At 30.7% G+C, this 23,047-nt stretch overlaps 4 protein-coding genes across 6 annotated transcripts; 2 read left to right on the forward strand and 2 right to left on the reverse strand.

Annotated features, from left to right (window-relative positions):
* Positions 1–379: 379 nt before the first annotated feature.
* Positions 380–2,885, forward strand: LOC114193272 (UDP-glycosyltransferase 71K1-like). Of its 2 annotated transcripts, none has more exons than XM_028083001.2 (2): positions 380–2,312; positions 2,421–2,885. In XM_028083001.2, the coding sequence occupies exons 1-2, from the start codon at positions 965–967 to the stop codon at positions 2,426–2,428; spliced, it is 1,356 nt and encodes a 451-aa protein (XP_027938802.2). In that variant the 5' UTR covers positions 380–964; the 3' UTR covers positions 2,429–2,885. The 2 variants fall into 2 exon arrangements, with proteins under 2 accessions (XP_027938802.2, XP_027938800.2); XM_028082999.2 differs by having other exon boundaries at positions 384–595; positions 815–2,885.
* A 1,367-nt stretch (positions 2,886–4,252) lies between these two features.
* LOC114193247 (UDP-glycosyltransferase 71K2-like) lies at positions 4,253–5,925 on the forward strand. The gene has a single exon (XM_028082969.2). The coding sequence runs from the start codon at positions 4,349–4,351 to the stop codon at positions 5,753–5,755; it is 1,407 nt and encodes a 468-aa protein (XP_027938770.2). The 5' UTR covers positions 4,253–4,348; the 3' UTR covers positions 5,756–5,925.
* A 600-nt stretch (positions 5,926–6,525) lies between these two features.
* On the reverse strand, positions 6,526–9,906 carry LOC114195599 (uncharacterized). Of its 2 annotated transcripts, none has more exons than XM_028086119.2 (4): positions 9,652–9,906; positions 9,434–9,543; positions 9,170–9,357; positions 6,526–7,577 (listed from the first exon to the last, which is right to left on the reverse strand). In XM_028086119.2, exons 1-4 carry the CDS (start codon positions 9,822–9,824, stop codon positions 6,864–6,866), a joined length of 1,185 nt encoding a protein of 394 aa, XP_027941920.1. In that variant the 5' UTR covers positions 9,825–9,906; the 3' UTR covers positions 6,526–6,863. The 2 variants fall into 2 exon arrangements, with proteins under 2 accessions (XP_027941920.1, XP_027941921.1); XM_028086120.2 differs by having other exon boundaries at positions 9,170–9,337; positions 9,652–9,899.
* Positions 9,907–19,827: 9,921 nt separating this feature from the next.
* Positions 19,828–23,047, reverse strand: LOC114193614 (dehydrodolichyl diphosphate synthase 2-like). The gene is made up of 3 exons (XM_028083482.2): positions 22,398–23,047; positions 22,242–22,309; positions 19,828–20,503 (listed from the first exon to the last, which is right to left on the reverse strand). Exons 1-3 carry the CDS (start codon positions 22,830–22,832, stop codon positions 20,032–20,034), a joined length of 975 nt encoding a protein of 324 aa, XP_027939283.1. The 5' UTR covers positions 22,833–23,047; the 3' UTR covers positions 19,828–20,031.

Genomic DNA, 23,047 nt, shown 5'->3' on the forward strand with positions numbered 1-23,047 from the left:
ATATTTATATAAATAATAAATTTATTTTTAATTAAAACAAAGACAAGAAAACGTTGCTTTATACTTAAAAAATGAAACTGAACTAAATTAAAGAGACATAGAAAATAAATTGAAATTGATTGTGATACTTGACACTATTTATACTGTCAAATGGTATTGACGGTATCACGGGTGACGCCATAAAACATGACATGTGGACAACTAAATATTTTTACAAAAAAAATTAAAAAATAAAAACACATGGTCGTGACTCTAACATACCTTAATGTTGTTTGTAGTTTTTTTAGAAGATAATCTAAGTGAGTCAATTTTTCAAAGATCGTCACTTAATTGAAAAAAGGAAAACTAAAATTTGTGTCTTAGAACAAAAAGCTAGGTGGAACAATCGTCACTTAATTGACGCGAAACTTTCCAACCAAACTCGCTTCTAATTAAGCCACATATTTTCTCTTTCTTTTGTACAAAAGAAATACGCGAACTTTTATTTCAAATCCAAACTCATTGCACTAGATTGATCCAAGTTTACAGTAAAGTAATATTTCTAATCGTCATTTCTTGTTAAAATCAGAGATCGAATTTCTATACCTTGATTAAGGTATCGGAATATAGAATCACTTGTCCAACGACTTCTGATTTTTACTCTTTGATGTCGTATTTGAATTCTTTCATACTTTCTTTCATTGTTTTCAATTTCTTAGTCCTTTGTCCTTCTTGTTTTTCTTTATTTCCTTTCTTGAAAATTTACTTTGTGGCCTATAACATTTGAGCATGCTGAATTGATTATGTGGCCTACAATGATGTATTATTTGATTAGATCCCACGAAGAAAAGCTTCAGTTCTCAATTCAGATCTGCATCTGTGCTGTTCGATGAAAGGTCAAACTGAAGTTGAATCAAACTCACCAACTGCTACTCCTTAAGAGGGAAGAGTTAAACACAGTTCCACCCACCATACTTGAAAATCAATGGCTGAAATGAAGAAGAAAGCAGGGTTGATCTTCTTTCCCGTACCTGGGATTGGCCACTTAGCTTCATCCCTCGAATTAGCACAACTTTTGATCAACCATCATGACGATCTTTCAATCACAATCATCTGCATGAAGCTCCCTCATGCTCCCTATTCAGATGCATACATCAGATCAATTACAGCTTCACAACCACAAATCCAAGCCATCGATCTCCCTCACGTAGAACCCCCTCCACAGGAACTACTAAAGAGATCAATACCACACTACATATGGACCCTCTTGCAGATCCTCAAGCCCCACTTCAAAGCCACAGTACAAAACATTTTATCATCATCTCAGTCAAATCCCGTTATTGGGTTGGTCCTAGATGTTTTCTGTTCACCCATGATTGATGTGGGAAACGACCTAGGCATCCCTTCTTATTTGTTCATGCCCTCAAATGTTGGGTTTTTGAGTCTCATGCTTTCCCTTCAGAAACGTCAAGTTGGTGATGTGTTCTGTGATTCTGATTCAAAATGGTTGATTCCGGGTTTTCCTGATCCATTTCCTTCTAGTGTTATGCCTGATGCTCTTTTTAACAAAGAGGGTGGATATGCTGCTTATTATAATCTTGCTCTGAGGTTCCAGGATTCCAAAGGGATCATTGTTAATACTTTTTCAGAGTTGGAGCAGTATGCTATTGATGCATTATGTGATGGTCAAATTCAAACACCTATCTATGCTGTTGGTCCAGTGATTAATCTCAAGGGTCATCCTAACCCAAATTTGGATCATGCACAACATGACAAAATATTGAAATGGCTAGATGAGCAACCTGATTCTTCAGTCGTTTTCCTTTGTTTTGGAAGTAGAGGAAGTTTTGATCCACCTCAAACAAGAGAAATAGCACAAGCACTTCAGAGTAGTGGAGTTAGGTTCTTGTGGATTATGCGTTCTCCACCAACCAGAACAGAAAATGAGGAGAGAATGTTACCAGAAGGGTTTTTAGAGTGGACAGAAGGTAGGGGAATGCTATGTGATTGGGCACCTCAAGTGGAGGTTCTGGCCCACAAAGCCATAGGGGGGTTTGTGTCTCATTGTGGATGGAACTCTATTTTAGAAAGCTTGTGGTTTGGAGTACCAATATTGACATGGCCTATTTATGCAGAACAGCAGCTGAATGCTTTTAGGATGGTGAGGGAATTTAGATTGGCAGTGGAGCTAAGACTGGACTATAGAAGGGGTAGTGATCTTGTAATGGCGGAGGAGATTGAGAAAGGACTGAAACAACTAATGGATAGAGATAATATGGTACACAAGAAGGTGAAAGAAATGCAAGAGATGGCTAGGAAAGTTGTCCTCAATGGTGGGTCTTCTTTCAGTTCTGTTGGGGAACTCATTGATGTTATGACATTGAATTTCATGGTGGGGTTGAATGAATCAATTAATGAAAAAGCCTAACTATGTACTGCAGGCAGTTGATTGCCCAAGGAAGGTCATAAGTCAGTGTCAAAAGCTTTCTTATTATCAAAGGAATGGGGAATGTCATAGGCATAGCTTTGAGATTGTTTCTGGATTCAACCTCATGATCAACCATTACTTGAGGCATAAAATTACAGCAAAAAAGGATTTTCCATCTTCAAAATGTTTGGAGAACGTAAGTTGGAAATTGAAATTGCTGCTGCAGGTGGTGTATCATAGATGTTGGTCTGCAATTTGATGTTATGACAGGAAACAATTGATGACTGTTGTTGAATTTCAAAGATGAGGTTTCCCGCTTTCTTTGAGTCAATGATGTGCTGTAAGCAATTGATTGCACAAGGAAGGTGATCATTTTAACTAACCAATTATTCATGTGCAAGGGTTGTAATTGTAGTAATACTATTTGCTGGCATTTGAACTAAGGAAAGAAATTGAATGATCTCAGTCTTGTTTAGAACTTGCTTGTAAGATCCTCAAAAGAAGTTAATTTTCTAAAATGGTATTACTTTTCCATTTTCTTTCTTAGAGTACAGTCCACTAACAGATTGATGTAAAATTTATTTGTAGAACACAAACCTAAAATTTTCTGGAAAATTTAGGAACAGTGAAGGATGAGCACATGGGTAGAGTAGATAGACTTCCACCAAGATAGGCTATGTAGTGTGGTTTTTATTTGCAGTGAAAAATTTACAAACTCACGTTTGATGTAAAAGACACAAAATTTTGCTTCTCATAAACAATCATAGATAGTTCTTGTGGATGTCATTACCTTCTAAAATTCATATGAAGCTTCTTTTAGATGCGGTTTTACTAACATATAAGATTATAGTTTTTAATTTTTTTTCAATGAACCAAAATCTTAAAAATAAGTAAATATTTTAATAATGCTTTTATTACAATTAACAATGCTTTTACTACATTTAATAATGATTTTAATTTGGTATATGTCTACTTTATTCTCATATTATTATTATTGTTATTAACTTATTATTATTATTATATTTCCTTTTTGTCTTAAATTCTTCGTCATTCCGTATATATTATGGCTAGTTTTTTTTTTCTCTTTTTTTCTATATTCCTCTTCAAATAAAAGCCTACAGTAATTCTTTAAAAAATATGAATAACTTAACTTTTAAAAAACATAATTTTTCATTAATTTTCATTTAAAAAGGGTAAAAATCTACTATAACAATTTTTCACATAAGCTTCAAAAGTAAAAAAAAAAATTCTTAAAGTATCAAATTTAATTAAAAAATAAACTTAAAATATGTTATTATATTAATCATTGTTGAAAAAAGAAATTTGAAATTAAATATTTGAAACATTTTGACAAAATGAAAATACCTTAATATATTTTACAAGTAAAAAAGAATTTTAAAATGCCAAATTTAACAAAAACTAAACTTGAAAAAACATTATTAATTAATAATTTTTGCAAAAATAAAGCACTCGTAAAATAGAATTATTGGGGGTAAGAATAAGAATTAGAAGAAGGTATACATCAATTATACTAATGTGGACAAAAAGTTAGTATAAAGTGAAGTGATTTGATTTAATAGAGAGATAGTGGAATTGAGTAAAGTATTTAATGGTATATATGATCATTTTTTTATTAAATTAACGAAGATTGATATTTTTATTAATTTTTTATTGAATACACATAATTCTATAAACCATTCCAAATCATTTCAAGTAAATAATAGATTATTCCTACTGTAAATAAGTATTCAAATTTAATTCAAAGTAAAGTAAATTTATAAACGTGTATTAAACTTCTGCATGAGAAGGTAAGATATCAATATCGTATAAGAAAAATAAAGCAAATGTTATCTTCATTCCCTTCGAGTGGTGTGATAAAAGTTGAAAGCCAACGGTGAAAGGCGTAAATCCAAGTCCAAACACTATTCTCTCAGCACTGAGATGAAGAACAACGCAGAACTCATCTTCATTCCCTCACCAGGGATTGGCCACTTGACTTCATCCCTTGAATTTGCTCAGCTTCTAATCAACCGTGACAACCATCTTTCAGTCACAATTCTCTGCATCAAGATCCCTTTAACTCCATTTGCAGACTCTTACATCAAATCAGCTTTAGCATCACAACCTCAGATCAAACTCATTGATCTCCCTCTAGTAGAACTTCCTCCACAGGAGTCAATTCACAAGTCTCCTGAACATTACATATGTACCTTCATGGAGAGCCTGAAACCCCATGTCAAAGCTGCCATTCAAAACATCTTATCGTCCTATCCTAGGTCTGGGTCACAACCAGTTGTTGGGTTGGTCCTAGATTTCTTTTGTTTGTCCATGGTTGATGTGGGGAATGAACTTGGCATCCCCTCTTACATGTTCATGACTTCAAATGTTGCATTTTCAGCTTTTATTCTTTCCCTTCTGAATCGTGGGATAGAGGATGTGTTCAATGTCTCTGAGCCTGACTTGTTGATTCCGGCTTTCCCGGATCCAGTTCCTCTAAGTGTTTTGCCTGATGCTGCTTTCAACAAAGATGGTGGATATGCTGCATATTACAAGCTTGCTCAGAGGTTCTTGGACACCAAAGGGATCATTGTTAATTCCTTCTCAGATTTGGAGAAGTATGCTATCGATGCATTATCTGATGGTCAAAGTCACGCACCTCCAATCTATACTGTTGGTCCTTTGATTGATCTCAAAGGTCGGCCAAACCCAAATTTAGATCAAGCCCAGCATGACAAAATATTGAAGTGGCTAGATGAGCAACCAGTTTCCTCTGTGGTGTTTCTTTGCTTTGGGAGCATGGGAGGGTTTGCTCCATCTCAAACAAGAGAAATAGCAGTAGCACTACAGGGTAGTGGAGTTAGGTTCTTGTGGGCTATGAATTCTCCACCAACTGCAGATAATGTAGACAGAACCCTACCAGAAGGTTTCTTAGAATGGATGGAGGGTAGGGGAATGATATGTGGATGGGCACCCCAGGTGGAGGTTCTGGCCCACAAAGCCATTGGGGGTTTTGTGTCTCATTGTGGGTGGAACTCTATTTTGGAAAGTTTGTGGTTTGGGGTACCAATATTGGCATGGCCTATCTATGCAGAACAACAGTTGAATGCATTTTGGATGGTGAGGCAATATGGATTAGCAGTGGAGTTGAGACTGGACTATAGAAGGAGCAGTGATCTTGTAACGGCAAAGGAGATAGAGGAAGGGCTGAAACAATTGATGGACAGAGATAATGTGGTACACAAGAACGTGATAGAGATGAAAGAGAAGGCAAGGAAAGCTGTTCTTACCGGTGGATCTTCTTTCATTTCTGTTGGAAAACTAATTGATAATATATTGGGAAGGAACTGATAACATTGTTGTATTTCACAGCTGCAGCTGCTCCTTTCTCGAAATAATATCAGTCATACCGTGTCAGTAATTAGGACCTGTTCCAGAAACATGTCTATCATTCCTCAGAGAAAAAGTGTAAACTGGATATTAGATTAATATGGAAATAGTTGCAATTTGTGTTCGACAAATTTATTTAAGCAATTCTTCTGTCATGCGTTTTCTTTGTGTGGCTTATATGAAATTGTTTATTCACATCTTCACTAGGGGAATAAAGCGGATTATTAAACTTCTTAAATATAATAATTGTGACTAACAAAATTTGTAAACTAACTTAGGCATTTTAAATTCAAGCCTCGTATTTGGATTTCAAGGTAAAACATACAAACTAAGTACGCGTGTGTTTTCTCTTATTAGCATAGTTGGTGGATTATGTAATGTCAAGTAAAAACTTGTTGAAAGAAAATAAATGACGGCATACCAACAAAACAAAAGGAGAAACAACAAAATGTATGACTATGGAATTTGTGTGACGTGCTTCAATTAATGTCAAATGTTCATACATATATTGTAAACCATGTGGATTAGCCCTTTAAAAGCCTCCCAAATGGGAGAATATGAACCAAATTATCAAAGGCAGCACTGATGGACTCGACTATCCTTCGCTGAAGTCCTTAATGTATGTGGAGTTCCTAAATCGCTTTAAAAAAACCAATGGATTTTACATATATTTTGTACCTACAAACAACACCAAATAAAAAGGGAAGGGAAATATATGAAAATACCCACAATCAAGCGTAACAATAGGGAGCTTCGATATGTCAAACCATTTCGCTTTTAGCGTAACAATATCACTGACAGACAGGTCAAGTATTTTGAATTAATGGTACATTAACATTGGTTGTTGGAGATTGCTGAACCGACTAAAATATTTATCAAACCAGCCACGCCAAAAAGTAAGATTATCACTGATCGCAGCAGTGTAAATCATCAGACAAACAAAATGAACTTAGACATTCTAGAAGCTTTGAATCACATTTCAGGCTATCAATTGATTTTCAGCTGCTCTAAAACTAGGTTCTCTCCACAACAAAGGAATGATATGCTCGTATCCACCTCGATACTGTCATTACCTTCTTGACCTTTTCTCTTCCCTCCTCTCAAAATCATAATCATGTCTTACTTTTGACTCTGGTCTATCACTATCACTTCTATAAAACCTGTTATCTTGCTTCCTATCATAATCTTCTCTTGACCTTGGTGCAGATTCATCTTCACTGTGTTTTCGAGATCTCCTGTCTTCCCTGTTACTATGAGGTTCTCTTGCCTTGCTTACAAAATCATCCCCATCCTTCCTCCGGGATCTTTTATCTTCCCTTATGTCCGAATCTCTCAACTTGGGTTCACACTCACCATCATCTGGCTTTATTGACTTCTTGTCTTCCCTTCTACGATGATCTTTTTGCTCAGGAATATCATCGTAATCATCCTTTCTTGATTTCTTTTCTTCTCTCCTATATCGCTCTTCTCTTGGCTTATGTTCAAATTCATCATCCCCATACCTTCTTGATCCCTTCTCTTCTCTTCTACTATTATTTTCTCTTCCCTTATCATCATCATCATCATGCCACCGCCTGGACCTCTCTTCTCTATCACTTCTCTTAGGTAGGTTGTTGAATCCATCATTGGCACGGGCTTTAGAACGTGAATCTCTGTCTCTAGTTTCTGAATTATGATTTGGTTGATTGTTGCCAGATCTCCTCTCTTTTTTGGGACCCTCAAATTTGTCGTGACCCCATTTTGGATTGTCTTCCTCCTGACCCCAACCTGTATTTGCAGCTCTCTGGATAAAGACAACAAAGACAGTCAAAAGCATGAAAAGGTAGCTGCATATAAACCCTATGTCAGTAAGATGTTCCAAAATTTTGAAAATTTTACAACACAACTTCAAAAGTTCAACTATAGGCAAATCAAAAAGGAGGAGAAACAATTCCAACCGGACAACCAGGACAACAAAGAGCAGCAAATTACACAACTTTTCCTTAGGATATATTTCAATTAAAATGCTCTCCCTATAATTTTAATATTTAAATTTCTGCTAATATCCTAAACTTGAGAGTGGAGGTCTAAATTAGTTGTTGATGATGCTAACAATAATAGCAAGAGGGAGGAAATCCTGAGAAGCTAGTTTATATTAGGGTTAAATATGTTTTTGGTCCCTCAAGTTTCAGTGAATTTTGGAATTAGTCCCTCATCAAAACTTTATATCAATTTAGTCCTTCATCTTTCAAAATGCGTGAATTTAGTCCTTTTAACCAAATTTTGTTAAGTTTATCTGACGTTTCAAGCACATTTCATGATAGTATTTAAGTTAACATTGAAGCAAAAATGTGTCAAACAGTGTAAATAATTTAAATACTATCATGAAATGCGCTTGAAACGTCAGATAAACTTAACAAAATTTGGTTAAAAGGACTAAATTCACGCATTTTGAGAGATGAAGGACTAAATTGGTCAAAAGTTTTGATGAGAGACTAATTCCAAATTTGGCTGAAACTTGAGGGACCAAAAATATATTTAACCCTTTATATTAAATGGAGCTTCCGTATAATGCATATTCATTCGTGTATGAAGGAATGTAAATTTTACAAATAGAGAGAAATGCAGGCATTTAAGCATTTCTTGGGTAATGAAAGTGTAATACTCAATAATTGAACAACAGGATGACAGGAAAATACATGCAGATTTCACGTTCGAACTTAAGCTGTATCAACCATTAATACACTACAATGAGCAAACCCACAAACTATATCAAATTAGACTCGTTACAATTTTACATTACAGTCAGGACATATAAAATACTCATTCAAAACAGTGGTTCATCAAACGATGCCAAACTTCCATTTATTACCATGTTGTCAAACAATGCGCCTTAATTCCATAATAACATTCAGGAACATATGACATTATATACCATTATAAAGTTGATCTTTGAATAATAACCAAAATGTGAATGCAATTCAATTGCATAATTCTAATTCTGTTAAACTGGAATTAGTTTTATTAAACACGGGGAAGGTATCAAGTGAAACTTAACAGTAACCAACAATATCAAAGTGTCATAGACCAATAAAAATCTAATTCCAATAAGTCAAAAGGCACTGCATACGAATACTAAAATTAAATTTACAAAATATAAACCTTAACTCCCAAGTTTTCACTGAGTTAATAGAACTATCATCCACATATCTAAAACATAGCATAAAAAGAAAAAAACAAATTACTCTGACATTATCATATAACAGTGATCTTACTTGCTCATCATGAGAAACTTGAAGCATTACTCTAACATTATCATACAACAGTTATCTTACTTGCTCATCACGAGAAAACTTGCAGCATTTCTCTAACATTGTCATAAAACAGTTATCTTACTTGCTCATCATGAGAAAACTTGCAGCTAGCTCCACGAGTACAATCACCCCTTTGAAACGCACGACAAACGCCCCGTGCCTCCCTCTTCTGCCGCTCTGTCTCCTCGTCCTCTTCCTCTTTCTTCTTGTACTTGTCAACATGGTCCACCCTAATAATTCTCCCCAAAATCTGAGCCCCATTCAAATTATCTGAGTTACACAAATAAACATCACAACGCAATTCACCATTGTGTCCATTAAAAAAATCCAGAAAATAGAGACCCACCCACAGCAAGATTTGTGCTCCTTTGATCCTCATACGCAAGGAACGCAAAACCCTTTGATTTTCCGGTGCCCTTGTCTCTAACGAGATTAACATCAACAACCTCCCCATATCTGAGTAATTAAAAAATATCATTCAGATTTAAAAAAAAAAAAAAAAAAGAAAATTTCAAGAGAACAAAAAGAGTTGATAAATTGAAATGGAAAAGGGAAGCGAAATACTGAGCAAAAACGGCGAGGAGGTCACCCTCGGTGAGATCGAAGGGGATGCCACCGACGAATACGTAAGCGGAATCTTTGTACTTTGCGTGCCACGAAGCTTCTTCGCCAATTCCGAGTGCAGCTTCTCTGGCGTTGATGTTCTGAGTGCGCTTCACCAGTGTTAAAGGGTTCATCTCTGTGCTCAAAACGAAGCAGTGCAAACAGAGAAAGAGGGAAATTGGGGGTTAGGGTAAACAAGTTTTGACTCAAAAAGCTCTCTTTTTTCATATATTTGGACTAAATATGGTTTTATTCCCTCGCGCAGGCAAAATTAAAATTTGTTTTCTTTTCAAGTCTTGATATACTTTTGTTATCAAATTTTAAAATAGTCCACTAAATCATTATTTAACAGGTAAAAAAATTTAAGTTAACGGTTAAAATAGTTATATTTAATTATTTTTAAAGTTTGAAAACTAAATATATTAAAGTTTAAAATTGAATAATAATAATTTGACAATTAAATTTGATAATTTTTCTTTTAATCTTATATTTTTCAAATGATTTTAGAATATAAAAAAATAAGAAAATTAAAAAAATAAAAAGATGTCATCATAAAATTACCAACTTTTAGTTATTAAATAATTATTTTCTTTTATAATATAAATAAATTTTAATTTTAAAAATGTTGGACCAAAAATTGATTTAATTTTTATTTCTTCTGTAAACATTTGTTTTCTAAAATAAATAGTTTACGAAAGTCACTTGTTTAAGAATTAAATAAGATTTACTATTAAAATAACTTATTTTGATGTAGACATATTAAATAAATACGTAAACATAAAAAAAATTAATTATTTAATTTAAAAATTAAAAATGAATAACATAGATAAATCCTTTCATAATGTCGTTAAGGTAAAAATGTGAAATAATGTAAAGTTGCACGTAAAGTAACAAAATTGGTAGAACCTTTTTAAAGATCGAGTAGAAGGATGATAAATAAAACTTTCTAGTTATTGAAATAATTTTTTCTATTTAATATTATTTGCTTAACTTCAATAAAAATTATTTGAAATGAGATACTAGATTTGTTAACTTAATTATTTCAAGCTTCACTAAATTTTCTAAATACTTTAGGCAAATTTACTGTTTTGCCCTTAAATTCACTATTTTAATCCTGACTTTCAATCCTTTCATATCTAAATAAAACATATTAAGTATATTCTAATGTTTTCAATTAATATTCACAAAATTTTCAGTTTAATGCCCTTAAATATATTTTTATTATGAGCTTCAAAATTAATCTAAATTTACTTTTTTATTTTGAATTATTTTAAGGTTTTACTAATTTATTAAAAATGACTTTTAATCATACATATTATTATTATTATCCAATAATTATTATTTTAGAAATTTTACCATTCAAGTTTTTCAGACCATTAAATTTGAGTACATGTATGAGATATCATTGATTCAACAATAAAATAAATCGTGAAATTTAATACCAACTCAAAATTGCCACACTTTTTATATTTACGGATTAAATAAACAATATTTCAAATATTTAAATATGTAAATGCTTATTATCATTTTTTATTTGTTATACATTTTATCCATTTTTTTTATTGATGTCATACATACATTGATGACATTACGAGGGTTTGTTCACTATAAGACGAGGACCGAATTAAAGTCCAAATAAGTAAATTTTTTGTTAGGTATCCTACAAAAATGTTTTTAACCTTTTTAGTATTAATATATTTCAATTAAATTAATTGTAAAATTAATTTGAGAATAAAATATAATTAAAATATTATGAGAGATTCTTAATTTGTATTGGTACTAAAAATCATATTTAATGAGTTAACAATTTTTTTTAATAAATTATAATTTTTTTTAGAAAAAATAATGATTACTTATTTTTATTCTCTTACTGATCAATTTTAATTCTTATATTCATTTTTTTATTTTTCGTGACTTTTCATGTAGTGATTATACTTTTTGACTCCTTGTTTTCTTTTTGAACATTACTTTAATAGTTTAGTTTGACACATTCAAAAATACTCCATAGTAATTTATTTTCATTTCTTATGTGATTTGTAAGGGTCTCACGATCTCGATTTCAAGTGGTAAAAGAAGTTAGTTGACATTTTTTTCATTTTCAGTGCAATAATGTGTCTCTAATAGTTTTCCATTGTATAAATAAGTTTTATATATTACTAAGCTTCTACCCAAATCCTGATCAACTACATTGATCTTCAAAATAATTTTCTTAATTGTTTTATTAATGATTAATCTCAAAATAAATTATGCAGGTTTATGAAAAAAGTTAAAATTTGAAAATTAAATTTAAACATTTACTAAAGAAGAGCAAGAGACTTTCAAGATACTAAGAATCTACAATTGAGTTTATTTTCTTAACAATCAGAAGCAGGTTTTATTATTTTAACTCGTTCTTTTTTGTATATTTATCTTTAGTAGTGTTTTATATATTATAATTTTTCATATAAAAATGTTTAAATATGTCAACTAAAAAATATGAATCATACTATTCAAAACTCTAGAAGAAGATAAGAGTTTAATTGCATAACACACAAAAAAAACTATGGATAAATTTATAAAAATAATAAGAAGAATGAACTAAAAAATACATATGACTGCTCTTTGAAATAATAAGATAATAACAATATGGGTGAAAGAAATAATACAAAAAAAAAAAATACTTAGTGATGGATAATTATGATTCTCAACCATTACCTTAGACATAATATACAAAGTGAGTTGATAAATTTGTTAGCAGATGAAATCAAAACAAGAATTATATAAAAAAATTAAGGATGCAAAATATTATTCAATCATACTTCAATGTACTCCAAATATAAGTCATCAAGAGAAAATGTCATTTGTATTACGATGTGTGGATATTTCATCAACTCCAATACAAGTTAATGAGTATTGTTTAGAAATTTTAAAAGTATACGATACAAAGTGAAAAATGTCTTTTTGGTTTTATTATAAATGAATTAAAAAATGTTGGACTTCATATTAACGACCTTGGAGGACAAGGATATGATAATGGATCTAATATAAAAAGAAAACATAAGGTGTGCAAACAAAAAAAATATTGATATTAATCCTATATCATTTTATATTATGTGTGGTTGTCATAGTTTAAACTTAGTACTTTGTGATATGGCTAACTCTTGTGCTAAAGCTACATCTTTTTTTGTGTGTTACAATATATATGTACTTTATTTTCTTCTCCTAAAAAGGGTGAAAAAATTTACAAGACCATGTACATAGCTTAACTTTTAAATTGTTGTCAGAAACACGTTGGAAAATTCATGTTAAAAGTGTGAAAGTTGTAAGATTTCAAACTTTATAAATAAGATATGCTTTATTAGAATTAGTTGAAGCTCATGATAATCCTAAAATAAAAAGTTAAGTCGATTCTTTAACAACTTATAAACTAGAAAACTTTGAATTTCTATTAGGTATGACATTTTATTTGTAGTTAACTTAATTAGTAAGAATCTACAATCCAAATATATGATCATCAATGAAGCTATTGAAGAATTAAAAGGGCTTCTTTCATGTTTTGAAAAATACAAAGAAAATGAATTTAAAAATGCATTTATTTCTATTAAGACTGTGGTTGATGATCACCCTCAACATATAAAAAAATTCTTTGCTACAATAAAACCATACGATATGAGATTAAACCTAAAAAAATGTAGTGTTGATGTAGGTGGTAAAAAATTCTATCGATTCATGGTCACACAATGAGTAATAGAAACAAACCCTAACAAATATGAAGTCATTTTATCCATTAGAGCCAAAAAATGTTAAAGAGGTTCGGCACTTGAACAATAAGGTTTCTTCACTTTCCGTATTCAACCCAAAATTCATGGAAAATACCAGAAAAAAAAAATATTTCAATTTTTAAAAGGCTCAGATAAGGGTTTTTTTCCTAAAGTGGTGCAATTTTTTTTCCAATTTCCTAAAATGGTGCAGATTTTTTTTTAATTCCCGGTAGAGGTAAGTCGTGAGAAAATGGAGCGACTTCATCTTAAAGAAGTCGTACCAAATTAAGGCGACTTTGATTAATTTGAGTTGAAGTCGTCTCAAATTGAAGAAACTTTAATATTTTTCATGAAGTCGTACCAAACGGAGACGACTTCACTTGAATTAATTACGAGAATAATCAAAGTCGTCCTATAATGGAATGATTTCATAACAAGGAAAGTCTTGCCATATTGGCACGACTTCAGTAATGGGTTTTAGGAAAGTTTTTCCATAATGGCACGACTTCAGTATTAGGGTTTTAAGAAAGTCTTGCATATTGGCACGACTTCAATATTGGGTTATTAAGAAAGTCTTGCCATAATGGCACGACTTCAGTATTAGGTTTTCAAGAAAGTCTTGCCATTATGACACGACTTTAGTGTTTTCGGTATAAAGGAAGTCTGGTCATAATGGCACGACTTCATAGTTGTAAGTGAATAACAAAGAAAAAGTTAAATTGAAAAGAGAAAAAATATTGAATTATGATAAAATTAAATTGAATAAAAAAGTTAAAATTTGTATTGTACCGAGATATAAAAAAGTAAAGAAAAGAAAAAAAAAAGAGTTTTTTAATAACAAATATATAAGATCCAATAATTTTTTAGTTGATATATATTAAAATAAAAGTGAACAACAAATGTCTTCACATACTCCATTCCAGCAAGTTCCATACACATACAACATGTTTCCTCAACAACCAGACACTTTTTCTGGTCCTACACAAAATGTTTTTGCAACTTCTTCGTCAACACCTCCGTCTGCATATCCCACATCCTTCCAGCAATATTATCGACCTACAATGCCACCACAAATGGTGGAAGATATAAACCAAAGACAACAACATGAAGATAATGATGATGACGATCCAGTTCAGAGCCCTCAATTAAGACCTAGACGACACCGAAGAAGACCTCCTTGTGGCACAGGCTCTCATAGATAACTTTGATGCCCTATTATAACAAACCAAAACATCATAAAATTTTTAATTACTTATATGCATTATTATTTAATTAATTAATATGACTAAAAAATATTTAATTTTTATTCGAACTAAAGTCGTCCCAATATGGTACGACTTCTTCATTATCAATACAACATTGAAGTCTCTCCAATATGGGATGACTTATTCATTAACAATTTAATACTGAAGTCTTCCCATATTGGCACGACTTTGCTTAAAATGTTAATTAAAGTCGTCTCAATATGACACGACTTCTTCATAACACAAAAGTCTCTCCATGTTGGCACGACTTCAACTCATTTTAATTAAAATCGCCTCATTTTGGCACGACTTCTTCATATTGAAATCACACCATCTTGGCACGACTTACCCTTTGCTGAAATTTTAAAAAAAATTGCACCATTTCAGGAAATACATAATTAAATTGCACCAGTTTGGAAAAAAAACCTCAGATAAGCTTGATTGGAATAACAACAATAGTGAAAAAATGTTCTAGAAAAATAAGCATGACATTGTCTCTTTACTAGTACTCGTTAGCCTATCTTCAAGAATAATTCTCACCCTGTACTTAGTTGTTTCTTAGTTGCAAGCTAGGTGTTTGTTTTCAAAGAGGGAAAAAAAAACCAAAAGTATGTTTACATCATGACAAAAACTAGGTATTTGAAGAACTTGATTTTTAAATTTTTGAAGGATAACATGGAGAAGGTTAAAAATGGTTCGTATTGGATATCATTTAATCACGCACACCCAACCAACACAAGAGTCATGCTTCAACTGTTAAAAAAACTTAAACTTATTTACACGGGGTAAATAAAAATTATTTAGATGAAACCCGCAATTGATCAAACACATATTGGAAAATAAGGAAAATTGTTATAAAAATTAACATAATTAAGCACACAATTAAATATAACCAAAACAAAATTAAAAGCAATAGAATTAGAAATAAGAATAAATGGAGAAGAAAAAACAAATTAATTATTTACTCTAATTAAATTATCAATTAGATATCTTCTAAATTGATGAATGCAACACTAATCAATTAGGTATAAATTTGTAAATGAATAACTCATTTACTTAGGTTTAGTGTTTAATTAAGGCTTAATTAAGGTTTAGAGTACTCAGTTTCATTCGGAAGTTTCAGTTTGGTACTCAATTTTAAACAAGTTTTAATTTCGTCCTAAATTTTGAAAAAATATTTCAATTAGATCCTTTCAAAAAATATTATTAACACCGTTAACAGCGTGTCACATGTTAGTTTTTTTTTTTAATTTAAAAAATAAATTGCCACGTGTCATATCTTTAGTGTGACCTGTGGTATTGTTAGTGTCACGTGACAAGTTAGTGTCCCCCAAGTGTCATTATCTTAATTTTAATTTAGTCCTTACGTATATCTATTTGTTTTAATTTAGTCTCCACATATATTTATTTGTTTCAATTTAGTCTCACTCTATTTGTTTCAATTTTGTCCGAATATTTTTTTACAAAATAGAGAAATATTATCTCTCACTTAAGACCAAATTTATTATTTATATAAACTAGTATTTATATCCGTGCAACGCACAAGATTTTAACATTTAAAATTATAGTATATTTATTACGTTAATTTAAAATTATAAAAGGATAATTAAATTTAATATAAATATTTTATTTTATAAAATTAATACTTTTTAATTAATTTTATAATAAAAATGTATTTAAGTTATTTTATATCTTTTTTATTTTAAATAATATATTAAGCTTGAGTTAATTAAAATTAAGAAATAAATTTAATTTTAAATAATTTATTGAGTAGAGAATGTAGGAAAATGTAATAGTAGATTCTTGATAATAAAAATTATGAACAATATAAAAATTGTTAAGTAGACTTAATAAAAATACAAAAGTTAGACAATACAAAAACTGGAAAAGGTAGACCATATAAAACTACAAATGATAGATCGTACATATAAATGTAAATAGTAGATTCTTTGAAAATACAAATGTTAGACAATGCAAATAAAATATAAATAGTAAATGATCGAAAATTATAAAATATAGACCATGCAGAAAAAATATAAAGAGTATACTCTACAAAAATACAAAAGTTAGATATTTGGTGGACTCATCTATTAGAGTCATTCTTTCATAGTTTTTTTTAGATTTTGAATTTTAAATTTAAACTTTGTTCCCATATATGATTATGCATATTTTTATAGTTGTTTTACAATTTTGAATTTTAAATTCAAATTTTAATAATTTATATTTTGAATTTTAAATTCAAATTTTAATAATTTATATTTTGAATTTCAAATTTTGTAATATGTATCTTAATTTAGAAAAAAAATATTGAAATTGAAATCATTAGTAATTTTTATATCTTTAAAAAATTTTAAGAATTTATAAATTTTACTTTGTAATGATACACCGATAGTTGTTATTAAAAATGACTTACAAAATTAATCATATATATATATATATATATATATATATATATATATATTAAAATTTAATAGTAAAAGTCATAAGTAACAAAACATGACTATAACAATTTCAATAATACTCATTTTTTTTATTCAAAATGACGTCATAACATATTACAATTTTTTTTAATTGTTAATCCATGTTTTGTTATTCATGACTTTTACAACTGAACTTTAATATAAATATCAATACTTAATTTTGTAAGTAATTTTTAATAACAAATATCAATATAACATTTATATAAATAATAACTTTTGTGTTAAAAGAAATACAATATTTCTATATTTTGAAAAAAAAATATTCAAACTAAATTGAAACAAATAGAGTGAGACTAAATTGAAACAAATAAACATATGTGGGGACTAAATTGAAACAAATAGTCATATGTGGAGACTAAATTAAAATTAAGACAATGACACTTAGCAAGGACACCGAGAGTGTGTTTGGATTAGGAAAATGATTTGAGAGAGAGTGAGTGGATGGATTTGAGAAGATGGACAAGAGATGATAAAGTCGTTTGTTTTAAGGGACGGATAATTTGATTGATGTGATATATAAAAAAATGTTTTAGTAGATAAAATATGTAAAATACTATTTTACCCTTTTGGTTGAAATGAATAAAAGATAAAAAGGATAATCATATTATTAATATAATTATTATTATTATGGTTGATATTGTTAAATAAGTATGTTTTCAACATTATTTACAAATTAACCTAATTTATGCATTATTTAGCCAAAAAGCAGTGAGAAACTAAAAACTAAATCACCATGTTCTCATCTTTACACAATGAAACAGTCATAAATAAGGGCAAGAAAAGAGGTCACCCAAGGTTATTCTTATCTTTGCATGATGTTCAACGGTTCATCCACTTGCAATCTCTTCAATCTCTAAGAATGTCGAAACAGCACATCCCTCTCCATCCATATGCGCCCGCCTATCCTACAAATACCTTGATCCAAACAACTTCTATCTTTCCACATTCATTTCAAATGTAATCCAAAACATAAGCTTAGTGCAAAGACTAACATATCTGTACTGTATGTCCCATCGGTCAATCGGCCAAAGCCAGTCCTCAGGTCCATCGGACAAGGTTGGAAAAACTCGTATATAAAACATAGCCATCGGTCGAACGACCTGGTGAATAAATTGTGTAGGATCATCGGTCAATCGGTTCTACAAACAAACCACATCGCATTAAGAAACCATCGGTCGAACGGTCTGGTGAATAAGTTGTATAGGACCATCGGTCAATCGGTAACGCACAAACGAGTGACATTCTGATCCCCAATGGAACATCGGTCGATCGGCCCCACACGAACAGCACCTTAACCTAATAAAGGACAATCAGTTGACCCACCATCGGGTCGATCGGTCGATCAATCTCTTTAGATTCGCGTAGTCCTTCACATGCATCCATCGGTCGACTAGCCATACACGAATTATTCACTTATTAAAAACAGGACATAACTAGCCCAGTCAAGCGGCCATTGGTCGCATTGTCAAACAACCAGTTAATCGGATTAATTAACGTTAAACGAGTTAGTAATCTTGATTAGAGGATCATTGGGCTGTGATTAAGGAACCCTAATCACAGGCCCACACCGAAAACTATAAATAGGGCCCAAAGGTAGGTTGGTGAAGATTTTAAATTCGCATTTATTACAGAAGTTACACTGATATACCGATCGGTTCATTACTGACTTAAGCATCGGAGCCTTTTAGACAGGTACCTCGATCGTCTGCCCAGCCGATCGAGCAAATGAGTGGATTTTCTTGGAGAAGAAGTTACAACTGTAGTGAGAAGTGGAGTAAGCTTAAAGAGGTTCTTTAGTAGGCTCTTGGTCCCTACACCCGAAACAATATCCTCATCGTTCATAATTAAATAATCTTAGTAAGAAACTTCTAAAAAATATAACAAAACTTTGTATGATTATGTGTTAAATTATTTACAGTGTGCTTGTTCTTGTGCTGTATGTCTGATACCCAACAATATTTTAATATACTTGTTACAATTCATGACTTTTTCAAAAGAATAAACACAATTTAATACTATGTTTACTTTTATAATTATATTTTTATTATTTTTTATCATCACAAAAAAGAATGAAAACATATTTTGCACGTAGTATATGTGTTTTCATTAATATATAATAATATACAAAAAGATTTCATCTTTTGTGTCCACATTTCAAAATATCAATTTTATTTTTTAAAATATAATTATTTATAAAATTTTTAAAAATTGACTGTTATTTTTACAATTAAAATCGTCTATTTTTGCTCTTTTCTTTTTCTCTATTTATTAATAGTTATTCTTTCATCTTTTCTGATATATTTCATTTTATTTTTAATAAATATAATTTTATTTTATATATTATAATTTAAGAACATTACATTATCATCACATACTAATATAATATCACGTATATTTACAAAATACATACACACAAGTGTCATCGCTTATTTATGTGTACGCTAATATTTTATAATGACATTAGTATATACAATGTGTAATAAAAAATATAGAAATTATTTTCTTAATTTCAATAATTATTTTTGTTATGATAGTTATTATTTCAATTACGTAATAAAAACTTGCCTATAAAAAAGTGTTTCCATTAGTTCATGTTAATATCAGTCACACTGTTCTCTTAGGACGAAAAGAAAAAGAAAAAATAGTGATAAGATAAGAGAAAAGAAACAAAGAAAAAGTAAATATTAGAATATTTTAAGACAATAATAACTCTACATTAACATTTATCTCTTTTCTTAATGCCTCTTTATTAGTTTGTTGATGAATATAAAAAGTATAACTATCTTTTCATGCTGCTTTCTTAAGCCTTAATGGTGGCATTTATAAGAAGCCAACTTGCAATACTTCAGGATTGTTTAAAATCTAAAAATCTATATGTTATGAAGAAGAGGTATGAATGGTTGATGAGTTTCGTCCACCATAGCGTCTCTGTCTCTGCTGAAATGAACTCAACGCATGCACAAACTCATCCTTTCCGAAATCTGGCCATAGATCTCTGTTAAAGTAAAGTTCTGTGTAGGCCAATTGCCACAACAAGAAGTTACTCACTCTAAGCTCACCACTGGTTCTTATCAGAAGATCAGGGTATGGAAACTCAGTGCAGTTAGTTTCCAGTTCCTGTTCAATTATGTTTTCATTGATGTCATCCACATAAAGCTCACCATCTTTCACTTTCTGGGCCACACTTCTACATGCTTGCACGACGTCGTATTTTCCACTGTAGCTCACTGCCACAATCAGTTGCAGTCTTGAATTCTGCTTCGTATCCTCTTCTGCTCCTGCTATCAGTTTCTGCAGAGACTCCGGCAACTTTGATGAATCTCCGATCACGGATATTCGAATTCCTTCCCTGTCAAGTCAGCAAAAACTATTGAATCAGGTGAGGAGTATATAATTTTGTTTTATTGTTAATTCAACACTTATTGATAAGTGTGGATATAAATGTTAGCATGTTAAAACAAGAAGGAAGAGAAAAAATGGATTATGATCATAAGTTTGTGATCTTAGAATGAAGGTCTTATCAAAAGATTATGGTGGTTGTGAGTTTGTAACGTGATGTCTCATTCAGACGAAGAGTCTAGAAAGAGGAAAGCAAAGGAGATACGAATCGCAAAGCAAAACTTGGAAAAATACAAAATAGAACCCTCTGTGCTAAAATAATTTTAAGTTCTACAGTGACACTTGTTAAGTTTTCCAACAAAATAATAATAATTTTATTAAATTTTATGTTGAGATAGAAATACAATTTTTTTGAATATATTACTTTTTATAATTTCAAATTGTGTAATTTTTGAAATATTTCATTTAGACAAATAAAGTGTAAATATACTCATTTTTTATTTTTTATTTGAATAAAATATTTTAATTATTATTAAATACAAAAATTGTTATTACATAATACAAGTAATGTCAATGAAAAACAATTCCCCCACTTGTCAACTGAAAGCAACCACCGTACTCACATTTATAGAAAAATTAAAATAATTTCAAATTCTTAATTATTATTCGTAATTTAAAATTATATAATTTTAGTAAATAAGTTACTACTGTAATATTTTACAATTTTAAATTCTTTAAAAATCTCACATTCTAACAACATGCATATAGTTTTAATAGTCTTTTTATCTTTGGAATACTTATGATTACATTTTATTCTTTAAACAAATATTTATTTATATTTTGTCCGCACTATTATATTTATTCTTCTAAGTCATTCTTTGACATACTTTTAAAACTAATTTAAAAAAACATGATATGAAAAAAAAATGTTAAGATATGATAAGGTAAAAAAAGAGAATATTCTATGATAATAATAAAATAGAAACACAATAATGTATAATTATATCTAATGTCTGGTAAATCTGTCATAGAAATTATATATAATTCTAAAAAAATTAATTTATTATTTTATGAATTATCAAAATTATTAAAAATATTTATTTATATTTTATATTATAAAGTATATATAATATTTTAAATTATTTATTTAATATCTTAAAAAATATTTAAATACTTATTCATTTAATTTAATAGCTAAGAAATAATATAATTTAAACTAACGTGTTACAAAAATTATAAATAGAAATACTTCCAAACTAATATATTAAATAAAAAATAATGATATATGTTATCGTATAAATCCATATTAACAAAATTTATGTTAGTTACAAACTGAAAAAAAAATGACAATTTATATAGAACTTTAATTTATAGGAACTCAATTTTAAAAAAAAAATACATGATAAAATACCGAAGTCAAAAATTAGTTCACGAACCAACATTAAAATTTTCAAATGGTTCGACCTAACATTTCGAATTTCAGTCTTAAATGCAAATTGAATTATTTTAATGTCAATCTAAAATATAAATACAATGTTTTCCCCATTTTTTTTATCTAAGTATAGTTTTGTACTATCTTCACAATTGACTTTTATATTTTTGAAATAAATTTCCGTACAAACTATAATTAACTTAACGACAAACTAAAAGGAAAAAAAAATTATAATTAATTTTAAACCATAGAAAAATTCATTTTTCTACCTCCTAAATAATGGTAAAGCAATTCAGTGGTTGAGTTAGTACAGTACCTCTTAAAAGCATCGATTTCAGAATTTATGGTTCTTTCAAACAGTCTCAGCAAGAAATCTACCTCCACCTGCACCACCATCGTGCAACTTTCAGTAAAACCACATTAGACACATTATTAAAACGTGTCGTGTCGTATATGAAAAGACATTAATGACCTTGGGTCGAACCCAGTTATCCGTGGAGAACGCGAAAACCGTCAGAACCTTAATCCCCCAACTGCAGCACAGCCTCACCAACCGCCTCAGCGACTCCACCCCCGCCTGGTGCCCCGCCGACGGCGCCAGACCCTTCAACTTCGCCCACCTCCCATTCCCGTCCATAATAACCGCCACGTGCTTCGGCATCAGCTCCGGTGACAGCTCCTCCGGCCATGGCTCCGGCGACTCTCCGGCGAGTGAGGTTCCGTCGCCTGCATCATCGCGAAGCGCCACGCGGGCAGGGGCAGCGACCGAACCGCGTTTAGTGATGGCAAGTCCTTGTGTTTGGGAACGGTGACAAGGAGGATAATAAGAGTGAGAGTGAAAAGAAGGAGAAGGAGAAGAAGAAGAAGGCGAGTTCACGAGTGGAACAGGGAATCTTAACGAAAACATTGTGTTTGTTTGTGTGGTTGGGTCAGTGAAGTGGGATATGGTTATCCCGGTACGAGAATTGAACAAGAGTTTGTTTGGTCGATTGTTCGAGCTTTGGGAAGTGCTTAAGATGTGTTTGTTTTTTATAAGGAGAAGTGGAACGTTGCTGTTGTGAAACTGTCATCACTCCATGCGAAAGTGTTGGTGACACTTTAGCTTGGGGACAAAAACGGTGC

The sequence above is a fragment of the Vigna unguiculata genome, chromosome 8 (assembly GCF_037176805.1).
Source record: "Vigna unguiculata cultivar grain cowpea cultivar isolate G323 ecotype 2 chromosome 8, ASM3717680v1, whole genome shotgun sequence".
Taxonomy (NCBI): domain Eukaryota; kingdom Viridiplantae; phylum Streptophyta; class Magnoliopsida; order Fabales; family Fabaceae; genus Vigna; species Vigna unguiculata.

What these genes read in the sequence shown, in the direction of transcription:
- LOC114193272 (XM_028082999.2), top strand. Translation starts at nt 965, where the DNA reads ATGGCTGAAATGAAGAAGAAAGCAGGGTTGATCTTCTTTCCCGTACCT.
- LOC114193247 (XM_028082969.2), top strand. Translation starts at nt 4,349, where the DNA reads ATGAAGAACAACGCAGAACTCATCTTCATTCCCTCACCAGGGATTGGC.
- LOC114195599 (XM_028086119.2), bottom strand. Translation starts at nt 9,824, where the DNA reads ATGAACCCTTTAACACTGGTGAAGCGCACTCAGAACATCAACGCCAGA. An exon ending in GAGCACAAATCTTGCTGTGG is followed by an intron (nt 9,358 to 9,433) that starts GTGGGTCTCTAT and finishes TGTGTAACTCAG; the next exon opens with ATAATTTGAATGGGGCTCAG. An exon ending in AGTTTTCTCATGATGAGCAA is followed by an intron (nt 7,578 to 9,169) that starts GTAAGATAACTG and finishes GTCTTTATCCAG; the next exon opens with AGAGCTGCAAATACAGGTTG.
- LOC114193614 (XM_028083482.2), bottom strand. Translation starts at nt 22,832, where the DNA reads ATGTTTTCGTTAAGATTCCCTGTTCCACTCGTGAACTCGCCTTCTTCT. An exon ending in ATAACTGGGTTCGACCCAAG is followed by an intron (nt 22,310 to 22,397) that starts GTCATTAATGTC and finishes ATGGTGGTGCAG; the next exon opens with GTGGAGGTAGATTTCTTGCT. An exon ending in GAAATCGATGCTTTTAAGAG is followed by an intron (nt 20,504 to 22,241) that starts GTACTGTACTAA and finishes CTGACTTGACAG; the next exon opens with GGAAGGAATTCGAATATCCG.